This window comes from Brienomyrus brachyistius, chromosome 23, assembly GCF_023856365.1.
Source record: "Brienomyrus brachyistius isolate T26 chromosome 23, BBRACH_0.4, whole genome shotgun sequence".
NCBI classification, from domain to species: domain Eukaryota; kingdom Metazoa; phylum Chordata; class Actinopteri; order Osteoglossiformes; family Mormyridae; genus Brienomyrus; species Brienomyrus brachyistius.
The window spans coordinates 16,716,529-16,737,809 of NC_064555.1; the positions used below are offsets into that span (position 1 = coordinate 16,716,529).

The 21,281-nt window shown below is 48.7% G+C and overlaps 1 protein-coding gene across 2 annotated transcripts in view; it reads left to right on the forward strand.

Annotated features, from left to right (window-relative positions):
• The first annotated feature begins 2,118 nt into the window (after nucleotides 1–2,118).
• LOC125719376 (potassium voltage-gated channel subfamily KQT member 4-like) overlaps nucleotides 2,119–21,281 on the forward strand; it is a 47,051-nt gene continuing 27,888 nt past the window's right edge. Inside the window, exon 1 of one of the 2 annotated variants that reach the window (XM_048994081.1) lies at nucleotides 2,119–3,402. In XM_048994081.1, the coding sequence (XP_048850038.1) occupies nucleotides 3,101–3,402 (302 nt within the window). In that variant the 5' untranslated portion in view covers nucleotides 2,119–3,100. The remainder of the gene's footprint in view (nucleotides 3,403–21,281) is intronic. The other variant, XM_048994082.1, reaches the window with a different exon arrangement.

Sequence of the window (21,281 nt, forward strand, 5' to 3'; positions counted from 1 at the left end):
GGCTCCCACTGATTGGGGTTCTTTACGAAACTTGGCTACAAACAGGTAGAAATGAAGAAACAGTTTCTTTGATAGTCACTGGGACTTAAGATGCATTAATGTGGCTTTTAACACATTTGACACAGGGCTATGCAGCTCGCAGTCCTCAAGGTCCGAGCAGTGCTGATTTTCCAGCCAGGTGTGAAGCCTCCGGCCAATCAGAATCAGTAATTATTAAACTAGCTACCTGGGAGAGTTGAAGACACTGGGTTTGGAATCCAGATCCAGAGTTGAATAGCCCTGCTTGAAATGATGCGGTTAAAATGGCTCACTCACTGCGACTGGAGGATATGGCCAGCTTTCACAGCAGGCCCATACAGTCACCTTCCTATATCGATTTGTTGTATGTCTCAGTCACAGTCATATCTGCATATAGCCTTAATTATCACAGCATGTAGGGGCTGCTTTTATTTGTAATTAACAGCATACAGACCAGGGGTACTTAATTATTTTTCTCTGAGCTGTGAATTTCATCAGGCACACAAACCCAAGCTGTGCTATGGGAGATTTTGCCTTGGTAAATATTACCAATGGGGGGGGGGGGGGTTTCCCCACAGGACATTTCACTGATCTGGGGGGAGGGGGGTTGAAACATACAGTCTGGATTACATCGTGTTTTGGCTTGCAGACTGCAGTCCGGCATTCGAGTCCTTTGATCGCGACCCGGGATTGTTTTGAAAAGCGATGTGACGTTACGGTCAATGACAATAATAACTGGAATGTAAATTAGATGTATATTTAGGCCAATCAAAGACATGCTGGATAAGGCTGAACTCACAGCAATCACATAAATCCCAAAACTCTGCAGTGAAGACGTGAGCTCAGCTAATGGGGAAAGTGGTTTTGCCATTTCGGCTTCTGCCAACAGCTACAAATGTCCCATCAGAGGAATCTCAGCCGAGCAGCGATAAGGTCTTAGGATCCTTAACTTTCTAGATTCTACTCGTCTGATGTTTTCATTAAGCTGAATCCGAACGAAGCATGGAAGGCTAAGTTTATTTTTAAAAATTAAAAAAGAAGAAGATAAACAGCGTCTTGGAACAGCCATTACAAAGTGCAACCAAAGTGCAGGAACAATAAGCTGGGGTCTGAGTGTTAGGCTATTTTTATATTCACAGAACGTCCCACCGAGGAGGTCTGATCCGAAGCAGGGTGTAGGGAGACTGACTGACCACGGGTAAAATGCTGTGCCCAGCGGGTGACTATATCACATGTCTCAGAGTTGTACTAAGCATGTTATGCTTAGCCTCTGCATGTTAGGAGGAGAACTGGAAGCTGGCGAGGAATGCGACAAGCGAGTGATGTCTTCATTAATTTTCTGGGTGTTTCTTCATCTGTAAGGGTGTTAATTTATGTGTCCAAGTGTGCTTTAGCGTGTGTGTAGATCTACGTGCCTGCATCTGTGCATGCGAGTTGCGCCGCATGTGTGCCTGTCTCTGACCTTGTCCACCTGTTGACTGCCATCAGTGCTTTGGCCAAAGCTTAATGCTGCTGTGCTTCACCCTGTCACTGTGGTAATTGCTACAGTTGTGCAAGAATGAGTGAGGTCCTGTCTGTGTTATGTAATGCGGTAGATTTGTTCCTCACTAGTCAGTGCATATTCCAGCTCCTCGGATTCTCCTGCACTTTGGTTTATGGAAAATCTTATGCATGTTAGACTTTCTTGGTCTGGCGTTGCCCCCTTCTGTCCTCCGGCCGTTTCCCCTGTGGGGTGACAGGAAGTGCCAGGCTGGGTGTTACCTCCAAACTAAGTAACACTTGATTGATGGGTGGGACAACATATGCAGTTAAATTGTTCATACATTGGAAGGATGTATACAGAATGATACATCCTTTAACAGAAGTTAAAATATTTCCATTAGTTGACTAACTTGACATGAGTAGTGTTTATCAATGCGTTGCAAAGAAATTAATGCCTAAAGTTTTTTTTTAATGCACACCCATACAAACGTGCTAAACATGATGTGATTTTACTTGAGGGTTGTCCAGTTTCCCATTTTCCCGACTAATCGTTCGACCATTGAGGTTAAATCCCTTCTTATGATATAAACAAGGCAAATCCTTACAGCCAGGGATGAAAGTAGAATTTTGAATTTTATTCTTTATCGTCATAAAATATATCTGTTGAAGAGATCCCTTATTAAAAAAGGGGGGAAACAAACGCATCAGACAAAGTTAGCGAAAAGAAGCTATTCTCCTCCCCTTTACTTCCCCTGTCCCTCCTCTGCGCCTTTTCTTTTTTCCGAGGAGCGCACGCCGCTTGTCTCCAGAGTCGCGCTGTTTCTGGTCGGTACGCGCACTTTGCCAGACGCGCTGTGCCCGCACGGTGCCGCCGCTCGGCTGCCCTCCTCGGGGCTCTCATCCAAGTTCAGATCTGCTCCGAACCCGATCATCTGAAGGACTCCACTGCTTCTCCCTCGGAGATCCGGGTCAGCCAAGGGCGTCGGAGGAGGCAGCAGAGAAACGCGGCGCTGGATTAATTACGGGACGCCGTGGGAAAAAAACTGACTTGAGTGACAGTGAAGTGCTTCTGAATTTCCACTACAAATACAGCCATATAACTTTAAGAAGCTTTTTTTTTTGCTGCAGCCTAGTCGACGCGCATGTTTTCGTTCCGCGAGTTATCGCTGTTATTATTAAACGGAAATGTTGCCAGTTATTTTGCTGAATTGATATAAATTAGGAGAACACTTGCTGCGGTACTGAGATCAATTAAACTACCGAATGCAACTTTACTTTCTAAGGTAACAGTGTTTAATTAAACAAGATTAGAAGAATGCCGTGAGGAAGAAAACGCTTTGTAAGATGCGTGTCGAAGGGCATTTTAGACGCCACTTTAATGCAGCGCTGTTTGATTTTAATCAGGGAAGCGAAGTGTTTTTAAGGTAGTTTTAAGTGATGGTTTGCAAAACTTGAGGACCGCCGGTCGCCGTTATTGGTATTTCAGGGTTAAGGATGAAAAGTCGTGTTCATTAAAGTACGTGGAGACGTATGACAAAAAACTTTAACAGTTCGTTTGCTGCGTTTAATTGGGAGATTATTATCTTTATTGACGCTGGCGATGTCGGTCAGCCCGTCCAATAACGGCGGTCTCAGGATGCTTGCTCCGCCGGCCCCCGGCGACGAGAGGCAGGTTGAGTTTGTCGCCCTGACTGCCGTCCACACGGAGCGCAGCGAGCCGTCCACCCCGGAGCGCGGACACCCATGCCAGCGGACCGGGCTGTTGGGAACCCCGCTGCCGGGGCCGCCCGGACCCCGGACGAGCGCGTCCGCCTCCAGCAAGCGCTGCAGAAAGTTGCAGAACTACCTGTACAACGTGCTGGAGCGGCCGCGGGGATGGGCCTTCGTCTACCACGCGTTCATGTGAGTGCGATCACCGCCGGCACCATTCATCTTCATGCACCTGGAAGACAGACCTTTACAGTGCCAAAGCAGAGGGTGATGTATGCGAGATCTTTCCCAAAGTTAAAGCATCCGGCGCATGGAGACTTTAAAGCGGCCTCCCATAAAAATATTGCTGGGAACAGCCCCGGAAGCTAGCGGTAGCCCATGACTTTTTGTATGGAAAAAAAAAAGTGATTTTGCGGGACAAAATGACACTTGCGGAAATTATCCGCCGCCCCGCAACTTCTCGGACGCGCGTTAAACGTGTTAAACCCTGACATTTTTGACGCCTGAGCGCGTCACCCAGGACCGGGCTGCTTCTGGAGATCGGGGGCTTAAGCCGCGACCCGGCGACTCCGCTGAAGTGCAGGCAACCTTTGAATAGGTTTGACAACTGGCCTGAACGCTTCGCTTCGGTCTTCAGATTCCGCTCATGCTGGACAGATAACGCGCACGGCGGCTGCGACGCAAAATGCGGGCGTGTGCAAAGGCAGGGACAATGACATGTATAGTTAAAATATGTTTATATGTTCGAGAATACCGAAGCAGTTTATAATAAAATAGAGAATCGCTTAACTGTCGCACTGAAGAATAGCCTATGTGAGTCAAACAACTCAAAATGCAGAAAAAGTGCAGTTTCGGATCGTGCATGGATGTTTAGGAACCGAGAACAGCGACTATGGTTAGCACTGTTACCTCACACCTCTGGGACCCGGGTTCGAGTCTCCGCCTGGGTTACATGTGTGTGGAGTTTGCATGTTCTCCCCATGTCGTCGTGGGGTTTCCTCCGGGTGCTCCGGTTTCCCCCCACAGTCCAAAAAACATGTTGAGGCTAATTGGAGTTGCTAAATTGTGTAATTGCTAAACGTAGGTGTGCGTGTGAGAGTGAATGGTATGTGAGTATGCCCTGCGATGGGCTGGCCCCCCATCCTGGGTTGTTCCCTGCCTCGTGCCCATTGCTTCCGGGATAGGCTCCGGACCCTCCTCGACCCAGTAGGATAGGTTGGAAAATGGATGAATATGTAAGCCTGGGTTATTGGTTTAAAAAAAACATCTGATTTTTGTGTCGGTTCGGTTAGTAGTCTATTTTAGGCAGTTTTTTTTGCACTTATCCAGAGTCAATGTCTGGCACTTTGTCTGTACTTCTCTGTGTTAGAGGGTCTGAAAGGGGCTGGAGGTGTCATCGAATAGCCCACCGTCCTCCATAATAAAACAGCACCCCCCTCTCCTTATAGCGTATGTAAAACGGTGTATTGTATTGTCTGCCTAAGTAAAAATGCCATTTTTAAACGTGCATTCTCTGTTAAAAACAAGTCCATCATTCAGTTCTTATTTTGTATAAATAATAAATCCGCCCCACTATTTGGAGTAAGTGAAAATGCCAAAATTCAATTTCCAAAGCGGCCTGCATTGATTAATATGGGTGTTAAGTGTCAAGTGGCTGCTCAGATACTTCAGGAAGTTCTGAGAACAGCTGTAGCCTGTGTTTAGGCTCCTCCTATACATTTGTTGTGGTAGCAGGAACTTTGGGTTAATGATTGTAGGACTCGCTTCTCACCCCCTGTGCTGTATGTTAGGAGATGCTGTTCATCAGCATGCACTATGGTGGGTAAAGTGCAAATGTAGGCATTTTTCAGTGTAGGCAGTGTAAACAGTGGAAAAACTCAGCTGTGAAAAGGCAAAGTGATGTAACTTTAAACTGTTGGATCTACAAATGTGTTCGGAATAATGGTTGTGATTTCTAGAGTACAATCCTCTTAAATTTGGATAGATGGAGAAAAGGGGGGTTTGGATATTACTTTGTTTTGCAAGCTGCTTTTTGCCTCCTGATGGATGAGGGTGGAGGTTATGGACTCCATATATGACGTGACGGTGTAAATGTCTCGGAAAGAGCCCACAGCTAAATTATGTCCTGACGGCTAGCAGGGAGGGGCCTGTGGGATCAGCCGTGTGGGTAGTCTGATGACGAGTCCTCCTCTCGCATCCTAATCAGTTTGTGGGCACTTAAGATTTAGTTTTCGTCCACCTTAGAAAATGCCTCGAGCCTGGATCCCTGTCCCACGCCTAGTCGCAGCCCTTATGTGACTTGATGCTCTGGTGTGCGTCAGCGCTTGCGTGTGTTTCCCTCGTGCGAATGCTGAAGCGGCCGTCATGTTTCCGTCCCTTTCCGTGCGCCCGCCTTAGACCCGCGGCTCTTCCCATCCGCTCGCTCCTGCCCCCAGCACTTCTCACCCTCTCCGAGTTGCGCGTTTCCTTTCACCGCTCTGCCTTGAGCGTCTTTCACGCAACCTTTTCCTACTAAATCAACTGTTCTTCCTCCTCCATATACTGTAATGTAATGAATGTTCTCCATGGGCCAAATTTGTAATACAATAGGTGCACCGTCACTGTCTGTGTAACACTCTGTAGAGTAATTTTAATGAGCCTCCATCAGCACACCTGTTTCAAGGTTCCCAAAGAAATATTGCAGCGTGAGATAGACCTAAGGCATCGTGCATTTACTAATGTCCACAGATCTTCTCAGTCTTGTTCCAGGTCCCTGCTCCCGATTTCGCCCATGTGACAGCCCGTAATTGATGCTCTCAGTCACAAACCGTTATGCACATTCCGCCGCGCCGAGGTGAATGAGTGTGGTCTGTAATGTGCGGCTTTGGCGTTTGGTGATTATAAGGCGCTAAGCAGAAAGGTGGTACATTTCAATGAAGGCTTCCAATTTTGACACGGAGCAAAAAGCAGAAGCGACGCATCCTTTAAAAGCCGGCCCTTCGATATATTTAGTTGCCTTTTTTTCATTTCAGCTCCGTAATTGTACTTTGTGTTCCTGAAAAATTTGGTGAATGCAACAGTTTTTGAAGTAGTATTGTGGAATACCACGACGGACTGGAATTTGTTGTTGAACACTGGTAACCTGTCAGCTATGTTTAAGAAACTCTGGCTACGACGCATCTGCTCGATCTCACTCGCCCTCCGTGTGGTGGCATCAGAGGGGTTTATTCACTGAAAATGTGTGTGTAACATTAGCCGGCGTCGAACTCACTGAAGTTGTATTTTATGGCTTGGGGGAGTGTAGCCTGTTTTCCTGGTCGCTGCCCGTATTTTAAGCGTACTGGTTTTTTCCTAGTACTCTGCATTAATCATAAAATTGCATAGTGTGGCTTAAATTACAGACGGGTGGCATTTTTATTTGTTTTTAGGTCTTTGGATGATTGGTCACATTCCAGTCCAGTGTATCCATGTGATCTGTTGTCATATGCAAAATATTATTAAGCAGTCAGAGGGAGGAGAGCTGGCAGCCTCGTATACAGCAGGTCGTGGTTCTGCGCCCGCGGTCCGCTTATCGGTACCATGCAGGGTGTCTCTTCTCCCTCATTTACCTTAACAGATTCAGAAGCCGTCTGTTTCTCAGAGTGGAAATGGCGGGAGGGGGAGGTGTCTATAATCCTGTGATTTTTATTGCCAGACACTCAGTCTGAGCACATGAGCGTTTGCAAATCTCAATCTTTTAGTTTGTCCAAGTTTGCTACCTTGTATTTTAAAGCTTCTGTTTGGCTGAGTTGGGATACAAACGCTTTCAAAGCTCTTGCCGATCCAGAGAAAAGTTCATGCTGCCCACTCCTGCCCTAAATATGGTTCTCATCAGACCAGATCCTCAAAAGAAACTCTTAACTATTAGGAGCTCAATATAATGCTTCAGATCCAAAGGGGATCCTAATGACGTCATTATGCTGGCAGCCTGCCTTTGGGTGACCTTTTATAGAGTTTCTGAGCATTGCCTGGGCCCTGTCTCTCTCTGTCTGTCTCTCTCTGTCTGTCTCTCTCTGTCTGTCTCTCTCTGTCTGTCTCTCTCTGTCTGTCTCTCTCTGTCTGTCTCTCTCTGTCTGTCTCTCTCTGTCTGTCTGTCTCTCTCTCTCTCTCTCTGTCTCTCTCTCTCTCTCTGTCTCTCAGTCAATGAACAGGAATGAGTGTAGGAGACTCTCTGGAAACCAGAGGTAAAAAACTAGTGCAAACTAGGCCTGGCTGCTCCACTTGGAGTGACGCTGTCATGTGATCAGGCCAATCCAGTTGTCGTAGTTTAACGGCTGCTGTGAAAGTGTGGAGAGGAGAATGACTGAGGCTGTGGAATGTTCCAAGAATCCATTCATAAGAATGAAGGATTCTGTCAGACGACTCGTAGCGGAACACGAAGTAACACTACATTGTTTTTACAGCAAACGGATAGAAAGGAGTATTATTTACTTTGGTTAATATAGTTATTTCATAGTGGAGGATAAACTCAGAATTTTTACATTTTATTTATCAGATGGGTTTTTTTTTTTCCCATCGCCAAAGTGATGTCCAGTTGTTTTTGAGAATGCAAGGTGAGCCAAACCCAGCTCTGTGCCAGACTGTCCACATTTTTGTTGGGAGCTGGGATGGACTGTCCGTGGACTGGACTGGGAAACGCTGCCCTAGAGTAAGTCGGGGGGGGTCAGAGTCTCGCTCAAGGGTCCAGTGGTGAAATAGCTCTGCCGGCAATGGGATTTAAACCAGCAACCTTCTCAAAATGGCCACAGAGTCCTCGCAGCACTTCCAAGGATTGTGGGTTTCAGGTGAACATGTCTGATGTCACCAAAAGATCAGAAGTCTGTGTCCACACAGGAGGCACCAGTGGGTTGTCACAGCATGTTAGTAGCCCCTGATTGGTTAATTAGGTCTTCAGCCTCATAGGTTACATGGGAAACCCGCTATTTTGATACTCCATCCATCCATTTTCTATAATTGCTTATCCTATTCAGGGTCATGGGGGGGTATCCTGGAGGCTAAGGCAGGGAACAACCCAGTATTGGGTAGCAACCCATTACAGGGAGCACACACACCCACCCCACCCCCCACCCCCCCATGGGAAATTTGCCAACTCTAAACAGCTTCAACATGTTCTTGGACTTGGGGGAATCCACAGAACCCAGTGGAAACCCCACGTGGAACTCTGGTGGAGACTCGGACCCGGGTCCCAGAGGTGTGAGATTACTCTGCTAACCACTGCACCACTGTGCCTCTCCTCTATTGACACTCATCAGTATGAATTGTTTTCCGATGAATGGTGCCGTGCGTTCCGCAAGCCCCCTTCCTCAGCCACCCACTCACCGTTGCCCTTCATGAAATTCGTTGGGCACTCCTTCATTAAATTTTCCAGTCTAGAAACTTCTCCAGTTCAGTTCCACCGAAATAGTGTTTTATTGACATAGTTGTATGATTACTGCAGCATTTCTCAAACACAAACCCACAAATTCACATTCAGCAACTCTCGTTGTCACGCCCTTTCTCCCCGGCATCACGCCGGCATCGTACCGCAATCAAAACACGGCTGCACAAGCCAGGCCTTTGGGTTCGCAGTGTTACGCTGTCAGCGGGTAACGCTGAGTGTCTTTTTCATACCCTCTACTTTCGGCTCCCCCTCCAACTCGAACAATGAACGTGCAATTATGGCACGAGCTATCGTGTATGCCTGCAAAGTGCTTGTGTCATGCTTGGGTCAGTGGGGTGTGCTTTGGGTCTGCAGTTTAAGGCATATCCAGTATTTGACCCTTGACCCCCTCCCTTAAAGTTTCAACTTACTCCGCATATAGAAAATCGCATGGCTCCCCCAGCTGTGACGCTGTGACCCGATGGCAGTGTGTCCGGGCCCCAGGGACGGCGTTGCTGTAACTCCCTAAGCTGCTCAACTGCTTCCTGCTGGATACAGCACGTGAAACGGCCGCTTCGCTCGCACGTGAAACGGCCGCTTCGCTCGCACGTGAAACGGCCGCTTCGCTCGCACGTGAAACGGCCGCTTCGCTCGCACGTGAAACGGCCGCTTCGCTCGCACGTACTGCTGAGTGAACAACTTTCATTGTTTCATTGCCAGTGACCCATTACTTGCCAGTGCAAACCGTGGAGACTTTCCTGGAACCTGGCCCTTGCCCTGGATGCACATTTTGTCCCTTTCCCTGTATTTTAGCTTATAACAAAAAAACCATGCTTTACAAAAAGTATTGTTAAGTTTATAACTGGATTTATGTATCATGTAACGGGGCAGGCTCACCGCACGTAAGTGCCAGGACAAAATTACTACAGCTGGGCTCCTCTTGGTACCCAGCCCCTCCCACCTGGGCCCTCTCCTCCACCCACCCCCCTGGACCTAGAACAACTTCCCCAGCCATCTGCCCAAGACGGAGACTGCAACACTTGGATTTTATGATGGTTCGGGGATAAGGAACGCTAGTGGGTGCCATGAGAAGCCGGTTAACTGTAATTGTTCATTAAGTGTGAGATTTCAGTCTCCTGGAACCGCAGCCCGACCAGATGTGGCTGCGGTGGCGGGATCTGAGAGGCAATGAACAGCCAGCGCTGAGCCTGTGGAGGCCTGGCAGACAGGGGCCCCTGCTTAGGCAGGGGGTTGGGGGCTTCCGGAGAGCTTTGATCAGGGAGGCGTGGGGGGAGAAGGTGACCGCGGGGCAGGACAGCAGCATGGACTGGCAAGACGAGCGACGGCGAAGCTGCAGCAGGACCTGCGTCTCCTGAACCACGGCGGCGCTGCTGTAAATCTTTTATTTCCTCTTTATTAGTTTTTGTTGCTTCTGCTAATAAGCAGCGTGACTTTTTTTGCAGAATCGGAGGGCTGCATGGGCACACAGCGAGGCGGATAAAATGCTTAGTTAGGCGATTCTCAGCAGCAGGAGCTGCTCGGGGACAGTAGCAGCTCTGACAAATGGAGCTGAAATCTCCGTCTTCTGGAGCTGGAGGAGAGAACATGCCAACGGATTCTAGAGGAGCTGCTGTGTGCCGGCGAGAGATACCGGGGGTGGGAGTGATGAAGTGAACACGAGCACATGCGTGCAGGGGGGAATGGTGTGCGAAAGCCCATTCGCATTTTGGCCGTAATCTTATCAGTGGTTAATAATGCATCGTGCTTTTAAAGAAATTTATTCCCAATCAAAGTCTGTGGACAGAAGTGGGCCCACCTCCCCCCTTCAGCTGTTGTTGTGGCCTGGAGGTCAGCATGTCAGCCATACCCACAATCCTTAGCGCCCATGGCAATGCCAGACTAGCTAAACTCTAATCAGACCCTCATCCCCCTACTGTCACTTTCCTTGAACTTGCAAGCCGGACATGGATGAGCTAATCGGAGTCATGTTTGTGTTGTGGGTTTAAACCGGGAAAATTTGCTTATTTGCTCACGTGCGTCAGTGCAGAAATGATATTGTAGGGCAGAGAATCTCACATTTTAACCTTTTATGGAGCAACTGCTACACTAGGGCTAAAACTGAGGTTGTTTATTCTAGAGAGCTTAAACCCATATTATTTATAGATGCCGGCAGACGATCAGAGCGGTCCCACAATGCTTTTCTTTGTGGCCATCAACAAAAACACGTGGGGAAACGGAGCCTTTGGCCCCTGTGTGTGTGTGTGTGTCGCTGCTGATTATAGCGGCTGCTTAAATCCAAAGACTGTAAGGGCTAATTACAGGTGTGTGGCAACAGACAGGGCGGTTTAGTGGGGAGAGATGCTAAATTAAGGTCCTGTACTCTGTGCTGAGCCGCAAATGTTCTTTTTTTTTTTTTTGGAGGGGGAGGGAGTGTCCCACTATACTTTTTACAAGGAGTCCTGGTGGCACATAGATTTTGGCCGCCCGCCAATCATTGGCTGATACCGCTGGCTGCTTCCTGGAGCTGGCAAGGAAGTCGGCGCAGTCGTGGATTTCAGCATGATGTCACTGTCACCTGGGTGTCTGGGTGATATTCAGCCTTGCTGTTCTTTGGGAAAATGTCCATTGCGGCACCTGCCATGTGTTTGGGTGTCTGTCTGGCTCATTTAACGTGATGTAATCTATTTCACTATTTCACATTAACTATAGGGTGCATTCCAAATCACATACTTGTTTGCGTGTGGTGGGTGAAATATAGTATGTAAAGTGAAGTATGTAAAGTATGTCCGAATCCTCAGTATGGACGGTGGGTGGACGGTACCAGGGCGGCGTATTACATTCTATGCAATTCTGAAGGGTACAACTGATGAACACCATGGAATCCCGCAAATTTAAGTAGGAAACTATACCCAGTTATATTTAGTTGATTATTTATTTGTGGGGGAAGAGTTGCATCACTGGTAAGCATTTGGTCGAGTCTGATCCAGCGATCTCTGTGTCAGTGTGTACATGCATACTGTGCTGATGCTTCCGTACGTTTTGTATTTCATTAATGGTTGAGAAGTACATTTCTGACTGTATTCTGTACCTGCTGTGTGAGCATGCAATTTGGAACACACCCATAGAGTGTGACGTGGCATCCCTTTAAAAATGAAGAGTCCTCTGCGACTAGCCAATCAGAACAGAACCTGGGGGGGGGGGGGTGTCTGAGTTAAAGGGATAGATGCATGTTAAAGGGAAGGCATTCTCTAGATCCTTTCATCCACTCTGCTTAAGTGCCTGGGTCATGTCTTGCTAACAGGGGGAGGGGTCAGGGCATTCTGCTATCTTTTCCCCTCTCATCTTGTGGGGAATTTCAGAGGATTGCAGATCTTGTATCAAATCGGCCAGATGATTAGACTGCTGTCACTGTAATCAGGCTGCACCTCAACAAAAAGCAGACAAGCTTCAAGCAGGCCAGGGGCTGCGGCTTCTCACCCGCTCTTTTCCCTCTGGCTTGGGCTTTACCTACCTGTGTCTCCTGGGGTTCCCCTTGGGGCTGCTTTTACCAAGAATGAGCCATTTTAACAGCATTTTCCCCACCCTTTCACATCAGTGTCCAGCAGCTGTGACGGGACCCTGCCATTGTCTTGACATTTGTTTTAAGTTTCCATATCATCCAGGGTGGGGAAAGAGTATTTTTGCTAGGGACAGACAAGGCTGGAGACAGAGTTGGGAGGTGGAGTAGGGGTGGAGGGGGGTTGAAGGTGTATTCATTTCCCCTTCCTGTGCAGAAACTTGTCCCTTGAGCCTGTCCGTCTCACAGGACGGGGCGAGCGAGGCTAGGGTTTCGGGAATGGGGGCCACGTGCTCCGCGCTCACCTTTCCATCTGCTCATCCTACAAAAACGACTCTGATCCACGGGGAGGAGGAGGAGAGAGTCTCATTTGCCCCGCCCAAGCAGTTCTCCTGTCAGAGATGGTCAGGGGCAGAAGTCGTGCCACACTGCGGAGGGGGTGGTCAAATCTGAAACTATGGGGCAATGCACTGACAGAGAAGGGGTAAATATGGGCACCTATCTGACCTGTTTGAGGACAAAGATCCTGAAATACCACTCCTAGATCTGGAGGTAGCACAATCTACAAATGTAGGAGCAATGTAATGGAGTTAATGTTTGATAGCTAAAATGTAACTGTAGTAAAATCTGATTTAGATGTAGGATGGATTATATAGGGGTAGGAGGGCTGCTCCTGTTGCATTATGGGAGAGCGCGGTTAGGTCAGCACCATTGGCTGCTGTCTCTGCTCCAATCAGCACTAATCTCTGTACATCTCCTGTTGTTCCAGCCAAGCCAGTCCAGAAATACCATTCCTCTGGGCACAGCGGATATGCTGTGGGTATTTTTATTTTAGGCCTACGGAGCAGTGTGGTCACCCAGGAGCTGGTCTCGGGCCGGGTCCAGGTGTCCGCCCCGCAGAAAAGGCCTCGTTTTCAGTGCTGTTCCCCCTTAGCTTCTTGGAACTGGTGGGGAATCAACGAAGCCAGACTGCCCTGAAAGGTGAAGGATGTAGCTCCGCATACAAGCCAGCTGGTTTATAATTACTGATAAATGCTTCTGTATTGCTCCCAGCCCTAGAGGGCTAACCGCTAACCGGCCCGTAGTACCTGTGTGGGTTATGCTACAGTACTTCCATTATTTCATGGTTATTTGTCATATTTTTTTTTCCTGACAAGTAACATGCATAGCCTGCAGTAAGAATTATTTATAGTGCTGGTTAGTTGTCTTTCTCACTGATTTACCAGCTGTTGCTCCTACTGCAGCTGCTTCAGGGGGGTGTGGGTCTGGTCAGAGGCCCAGTTCCTTTAGCGGGGCACAGATCCGGCCAGAGGCCCGGATCTTTTAGCATGGCTGCTTCCTTCAGCAATGCGCTAGTCCAGCCGGAGGCGCAGGGTTCCGTTTAGAAGTCTGGTTCCTGTAGCAGAGAATGGGTCCAGTCAGAGGCCTGGTTCCTTCAGTGGAACACGTGTCAGTGTTTGATTGGAGGTTGGGTTCCTTTCGCAGGGCGCGGATCCGGTCAGGGGCCTGGTTCTCTTACCAGGGCGCAGGCCCGACCAGAGGTCCGGTTCCTTTACCAGGGCGCAGGCACGGCCAGAGGTCCGGTTCCTTTACCAAGGCGCAGGTCCAGCCAGAGGTCCGGTTCCTTTACCAGGGCGCAGGCACGGCCAGAGGTCCGGTTCCTTTACCAGGGCGCAGGTCCAGCCAGAGGTCCGGTTCCTTTACCAGGGCGCAGGTCCAGCCAGAGGTCCGGTTCCTTTACCAGGTCACAGGTCCAGTCAGAGGCCTCGTTCCATTAGTGGGATGCGGGTCCAGTCAGAGGTCAAGTTTCTTTGGCTGGGAACAGGTCCGGCCAGAAGTCTGATTCCTTTAGCGGGGCAGGGGTCCGGCCGGAGGTCCGGTTCCTTTACCAGAGCACAGGTCCGGTCGGAGGTCTGATTCCTTTAGCAGGGCACAGGTCCAGTCAGAGGCCTCGTTCCATTAGTGGGATGCTGGTCCAGTCAGAGGTCAAGTTTCTTTGGCGGGGAACAGGTCCGGCCGGAAGTCTGATTCCTTTAGCGGGCCAGAGGTCCAGTTCCTTTAGCGGGGCACGGGTCCAGTCGGAGGTCTGATTCCTTTTAGCGAGGTGGGGGTCTAGTTGGATGCCTGGTTCCTTTTCTTGCAGGGTTAGGGTGTGACGGCCAGCAGCGTCAGTTCTGCCAGTAATGCAGCTCCCCCACCCAAGTTTCTGCGGAAAACATGTTATGTTCTCGCAGACAACGGATAGCTTTCAGATGTCACCCGGGGAGAGGAAAGGTATACAAAGGGTTTGGGGATCCCATGTATTAACGCTGTATTATATACAAGTACGGCACAGAAAGACGTCACCTCCTGCTGGGCTGAGTGTGTGCTTGTGCTTGTGTGTGTCTGTGTGTGCACAGTAGCCGTGACCTTCCAAAGCTCTCTGGTGTGAATCTGTTTACAGCGCCTTACTCACTGCCCCACCTGCTGTCTGGATGATTGAAAAGCTGTTTCACAAGGACTCTGGTGTCAGTGTACGAGCATGAACTCTTAGTGAGCCGTGTGATCCCCCCTGTCACAGCTGCTTCTCAGTTACCAGGCAGACACTTGTTCACCCTAAGAGTTAAGTCCATATAAAAATGAATCGATACTCCACTCCCGTTTATCAGTGAGCACCTGCATCTTAATGGAAGTCCTGTTCCCCAGCATGTCGGGAAGCCGATTGCTTTTAGCGCACTCAGCTGGACGCTGCTCGCGTTCGGCTCGCGATCTGGAGTGTTTCTTTAGCAGCTCTGCTCCTGGAAGTCAGGCACTGGCTCTGACGGTAGCCTTGGGACGCCTCCCGGGCTGCCACAGACCGTCTGTGTTCTGAGACTGACCAGCTTGCTTCGCTCGTCAGTCTACAGGACAAACCCTGCAGCAGCGGAACCATAACACTGCATTTGTCACCCGCTCGGGGGTGGAGAGTGCGAGTACAGATGCCGCACAGCGACGGCACTCTGCTCTGCACGGGTCAGCTCGCTCAGCGTGTGCTTAAATCCCCATTGCAACCTGTGCTCTCGGCTCTGAGGCCTCCTTCACAGTGGTCAGGTATCTCACTGCATCGCACTGCGTCACGCTCCACTGCACGGCTCCTAACAGACATGGGGAATCGGGAACAGAACATTGATTTCGCATTTACGTTTTACTCTATTTATTAGACACAGGATCAGATGGTCCCTAGACGCCTTGGAGGTTGAGGGCCTTGCTCAGGGCCCAACGGTGATACCTACTGACCCTTGGGTTGAAACCAGTGACCTTCTGATCACAGGCACATCACCTCATCATATCCACAGCTCTCAAATTGATTGAAACCTTCTGCCACTGAATATTTCAAGTTGGATGGGAGAAAACAAGCTTCTACTGCCGGTTTACAGTGCAGGGGCAGGACTGGGAGTGACCTGCTCTCCTGCTTGTTACTTGGGGAGCTTGTTGTAGGCATCAAACCTATTGCAAGTGAGGTCGCATTCGCTTCCCTCACCTCACACCCATCTATCTGGCTACTCCTATTCACATGTAGCTGCCAGTTGTATATGGTAGGGTGGGGTGGGGGGGGTACATTTCTGGAGGTCCTGGGTCGCGTGGCCCCCTCCACCTCTGGGCTGCCACCACTCATAACTTCTGGCTAAAGTGTTGTTAAGACCGTTTTAATTTACAACGGCAGGTTCTGTAAACATGCGGGGAAGCCTCGTCATGGCAACGGGAATAAAACAAACTCATAATATGGAGCAGTATTTATAGCTCCCAGCATGCCCAGCGGCCTGCCGTCCTGGGGGGCGGGGGGGCTGTGGAAACGAGTCACCCCTCCCCAAACATCTCCTCCTCCCATGTCGTCCTCCGACGTCAGTCTTTAAATCTGCCTCCACTCTGTTCCACTAAAACCCCTCCAGATAATTAGCCCCCTGTGCTATTTCTCAGGAAATGGGGGGGTGATGGGGGGAAGGGTGAATCAAAAAATTAAAAAGACATCTTCCCAGGGTTAATGCGGGGGCCTCTTTCATCTGCCCCCCCCCCCCCCCCCCCTTGAGCTGGACGGAGCGGCCCTCTGCTTACAGTCACAATTAAACGTGTTTGGGCAGCAGTCAGCGGTCCTTGCCAGCTCTTTGATTCGGCCCGATGAGGATTCGCTTTATATTTATTGGATATTCCATTTGAGCTGGGGGCCTGGGCGAATTCCCCCGGCTCGCCGAAGAAAACACTAAGTGATGCATTTAGTTTCTCTTTGAACTCTTTTGACAGGAAGCACCTTTACAGTATGCGGGTCTGAACAGACGTCTTGCTTGCAGGGTCAGCGCCTGCCCACCCGCTCTGGCTCCAGCCGCATCCAAAGCGCGTCTGATTGGTCATGAGTGCGTCTGGGTTTTTGCCTCGCCCATGTTCCCTGGCCTCCCCGTGCTCTATCTACCTGACCCTGACATGGCTGTTGTCATGTCATAAACTAGGTTACTGTAGAGTTAGCATATGACATATGAAATGAACTACAGCACTTTAGCATTGCGTATGTGTGCTTTAATATAACAGACACACATGGCCTGGCAGATACAGATTGGATATGCTAATTTAATAGGATCACCTGTTCTTTTCAGTGCACATTAAATGAAAGCAGAGGAGAACTTAAAATGACTGAAATTGTATGTTACACCCCTCGTACTTCACATCAGGGCAATGCTTGTCATCACTAGTGTGGTGAAAGGGTGTGGCTTGTGTTTGACGACATTGGTGTGTTGGGTAGGTGGGGTTTGAGTCCAACATGATTGGTGTGGTGGGAGGGCGGGGCATGTGTCTGACGTCGCTGGCATTGTGGGAGGGCGGGGCTTGTGTTTGACATCACTAGGAGGGCGGGGCTTGTCTTGTGACATGTCTGGCTGCTTGGCAGCTGTCTTGCCATGGGAGATGCGGAGTGTTACACAAGTGGCTCTCTGTGTCCTGACAGAGTATGGGAGGGTTGAGTTATACTGGCATTGTATGAACCCGTCCAGTTCGCCTGATAGACTGCTTTCCTGGAAAACATTTTCTCCAACCTGCAAACTGAGTTTGCTGTAAATTCATCCTAGCAATCTGATGATTTTATATTGTGATCTATGTTACATGCGAATAATAATGATCATGATTTTTTTTTTTATGCCTTCCGACTAATACTTCCAAACTAAACATAAAACTTCAATGACCAGTTAAAATGCATATCTGTACCCAACTATTGCCCAGTTGGCTACTTCCTAGCACAATTCCTCATCCAACATGCTGGTAGCTCACTTTGAAATGTTTTTCAGATAGACACATAACCTGACATTCTGTTGGCTTGTGAACTATGCATGGATTCAACGTGTAACCACGTGATTCATAGCACCTGTCTGATTTGTACATCTATTACATTTGTAGTATCTGGCTGCGGATATCACTCTTAGGGTCTTTCTGGTCCACGCAGAACAATTAGTCACTCTTAAGCCTCGCCATTTGTAGGATCCCCCCCGTGTGCAAAAGGGAACAAAATAATAGAATTAAATTTACATCCTGTAACAATCTTGATGTGAACGCCTTTCACGTAGGGAGTCTGTATTATTTCCAGAGGTGTGAGGCAACAGTGCTAACCACTGCACCACTGTGCTGCCCCCTACTTAAGCATCCCATATCTGAAATATTAGTTTAGATTTCCATCGGTTGAAATTGCTGCTGTCCAGCGATATGGTATTTTGATATACTCATAGTTTTGTTCACTCTGAACTGAAGGGACATGCACAGTCACCCCCCATGACTGGGGTAACTAACGAGATCCATAAACATGCAGACAGATACCAACACAGGTGCTATGCAGGGCTTAGACAGACAGGCAAAGAACACAAACTATCCCAAATCGCAACATCTGGCCGAATATCCCAGTTGGGGCTGGTGGGCATTACTAGCAAGCCAGTCCTTAAAATGTTTCCTTGCCTCTGTTGCCTCTTGATTGGTCTCTGGGGGCACCGGGCAGGGGTAATGTAAAGCGCTTTGAGACTATGTAATGTTGCGAAAACGCGCTGTACAATTAGAACTGAATTGAATAGTGAAAAGAAATATTAACAGGATCAGGTTGGGTCGTGAAATGAAGGGGTACAAATCAGGCATCATAAAATACACAGCAAAGTGTAATGCTGCGTATGCGCAGACGTGCCTGGTGTAAATCAGGTGTGTGCAGCATTACATACACAGCAAAGTGTAATGCTGCGTATGCGCAGACGCGCCTGGTGTAAATCAGGCGTGTTCAGCATTACATACACAGCAAAGCAAAGTTCTCTGTAAACTTGGTTATGCCATTTTGGCACTTCCAGAGATAACACGACAAATCTATTCAACCGCCTTAAAAGGAAGCATCCGACGCAACTTTGTTTAACATTTAAAATAAACTTTAACTCAGGATTTAATTGCCGTTTTGAAAACAGTGTCTTGAATGCAACATTGTGTTTTAAATTGTGCTAATAGATAAGTCCTTAGGCTTGTTTGAGTTTGGGTTCTCCACAGAACATTTCAAAACCGGGAAGAAAGATCGCATTTGAGATCGTGGATCGCACCCACCGCTGATCCAGCCTGGCGCTGCCTGTCTGTGAAGTTGGAGGTGGTGGTTGCCGGTAGTTTCCACTGACTTTCCTCGCTAGTAGGAGACAGTGGCAGCAGCCGCTGTTTTGTGTCTGGGCACACTTGAACGCCCCGACAAGTGAGGCTGGCGTCCTGCTCCGAGCGAGCGCTACTACACAGCCTTTCCATACCCGCTCTCAAGTCCGTCTTTGAATGCTGAGGTCTCAGGATAACAACGTCAGCTCAGCAATTTGCCGCTAATAACACTGACGATAGCATTAGTACCAACGATAGCGGCGGTCCGTCTCCGCAAAGGCCTTGACCAGTCTGGTTTGGTCTTTCCCTCAGTGATTACTTGAGTTTCTCAAACCCGCGGCCAGTAACGGGCCAATAGTCTTCTGATTAAGTGGCGGAGGTCCGAATGTGTGATGGAAGAATCTCATGGCTGTGTCTTTGACTGCCAGTGCTGGTTACTGTAATGACACCTGACCCAAGTTCAAATGTAAAGCTTTTAATTGTAGTAAATGCCTGTGGTGTCTGCTCGATTCAGTAGAATCGCACTCGGGCATGGAGTAGGGGCAGGCAGATTCAGGGGGCCCGGCACCTTACAAGGGTCCTTGAATACGTAAAATTATGAATTTTATTGTGGGGGGCAAGGATATTTTGACTGCACTTGACAGAACGATGAGGTCCTTCAAAATCGGAGATTATTTCCCAGCATCCTTATGTCGTGTGGCCTTTGTGTCACTAATCTTCAAGTGCTCCTTCCAAAGCCTTATCTAAATCTGTTTTACACCGGTGAACTGTAAATTCGGAATTTAGCCAGCAGTGCCTTCACCTCAAATTGTGGCCCATTTGCAGTCTTTGGCTGCGAGATGCTGAAAGTCATTATGGCACTCTCGTAGGCCCTGAGAGAGACTCGGAGACCCAGCAAGACGTGGGATTTTGTTTATATAGCAGAGTTAAAGCTGGACATAATGGTTTTGGCGGTAATGTGATACAAATAAAGCAGACTCCCTGTGGTCTGTGTGGCACGTCCTTTCTGAGTGTTGTAGGGGATGTTTTGACGTTTTGCTTTTGCATCAAAACAAGTAAAAACGGATCATTGTTACATTATTTATTTTTTGTCAGTTGCCGTTACCGTTAGCTTTGTTTGTACCCATCAGTGGAATGGATCTGGATTAACGGGCAGGTTGAATGTTGGCACAGTAGCGCCATCAACCGCGGTTTGAGCGTCTGACGTTCCGACCTCAAGCACAGAGCTTGCCTTTGATCCGGCATTCCGATGGTCCCTGGGATTCGTACCGCCGATAGTCTCCATTCTTCTTAGATCCTTAAGGCTTCTAAGCATGATAAGAATGACATTGAAAATTTATTGTTGCAGGATTCAGACGCTACGCTCAATTCCATGGCTGCCTGGGGAAAACTCTCCTTTATGGATGTTGATTGACATGGTTGGTCAGTTCTGTAGGCATGAGTACGAATGCGTGAAGAGTTCAGGCCATGAGTGACCTCACTACATCTCTGTATCCTCCTCTGCAAAAATCTATCTAATCTTCTACTGGTCAAAAGTTCTCATTCTTGTTGGTTCTTTGTTCAGTGGAAATTCGGTAAATTGTTCCTGGTTTCGATGCAGTCGTTCCGTAGCTTAGAACGGGATGTAATCATGTGATCTACAGCTAGCGCAGAGACGCTCTGAGAACATATATTTTAACACTTTGTTTAGGGGCATGGTATGTAACCGACCAAGGTATATAAGTTGGTCTATGCCAGCCTGTCTGCAGTGATTTGGGAGCGCCCCCTTGTGCACACGGACAGCCATGCGGGCCCAATACCTGAATAGCTCTTCGGTGGCAACTCAACCCCCCCCCCCTCCCCCCCCCCCAAAGTATAACACTGAAGTGCTGCTTAAACTATAGTTTTTTTTTTCCTCCCACACGCAGCAGTTTCACTTTATTTGTGCATCACATTCTAAATGTTGGCATTTTTTATGCCGCGCTCCGTGTTTTAGAATCTTTATTTTTTTTATTAAAGGCTGAAGTTAGCGGTGCGATGAATGGTGAAATGTCAGCATGCAAACCGTGCAAACTCGTGCAAATGGCTGCTGTGCCCCCCCCCCCAAACCCTGCGCTAATTGCCTCAGCGCTAGCAAGCCTATTGTCTGTGTAAATGTCACGTCTATCTGAGATAGGGGCCCCTCCCCCGATGAACACAGGCCTCGCTGGCGCCGAGCGCATCACCTCTCTGAGACAATGCACGCTGCAAAAAGGATGAGTGCTGGCCTTTCACATCCCCGGCGGGGGGGTGTATGCTAAGACAAGAAAGTCATAAAAATGCTAACGTGTAAAAACGTCCACATAAGTACCAGCCATGGCCGGGAGATTAGAGACTGAAATCTTCGCCTATCCACTGCGTTGTCAGCTGCTTGGGCTTTTTCTGGGCGGGGGGGTGATTTTCTTAGGCTGTTGTTCCATGAGAATGGTTAAGCTTCTCCCCCGTGTCGAATGTGAACGGTCTCCCCCCTCCCCACCCGCATACGTCCATGCAGAAGGCAGCCTGTTGGCTGTATAC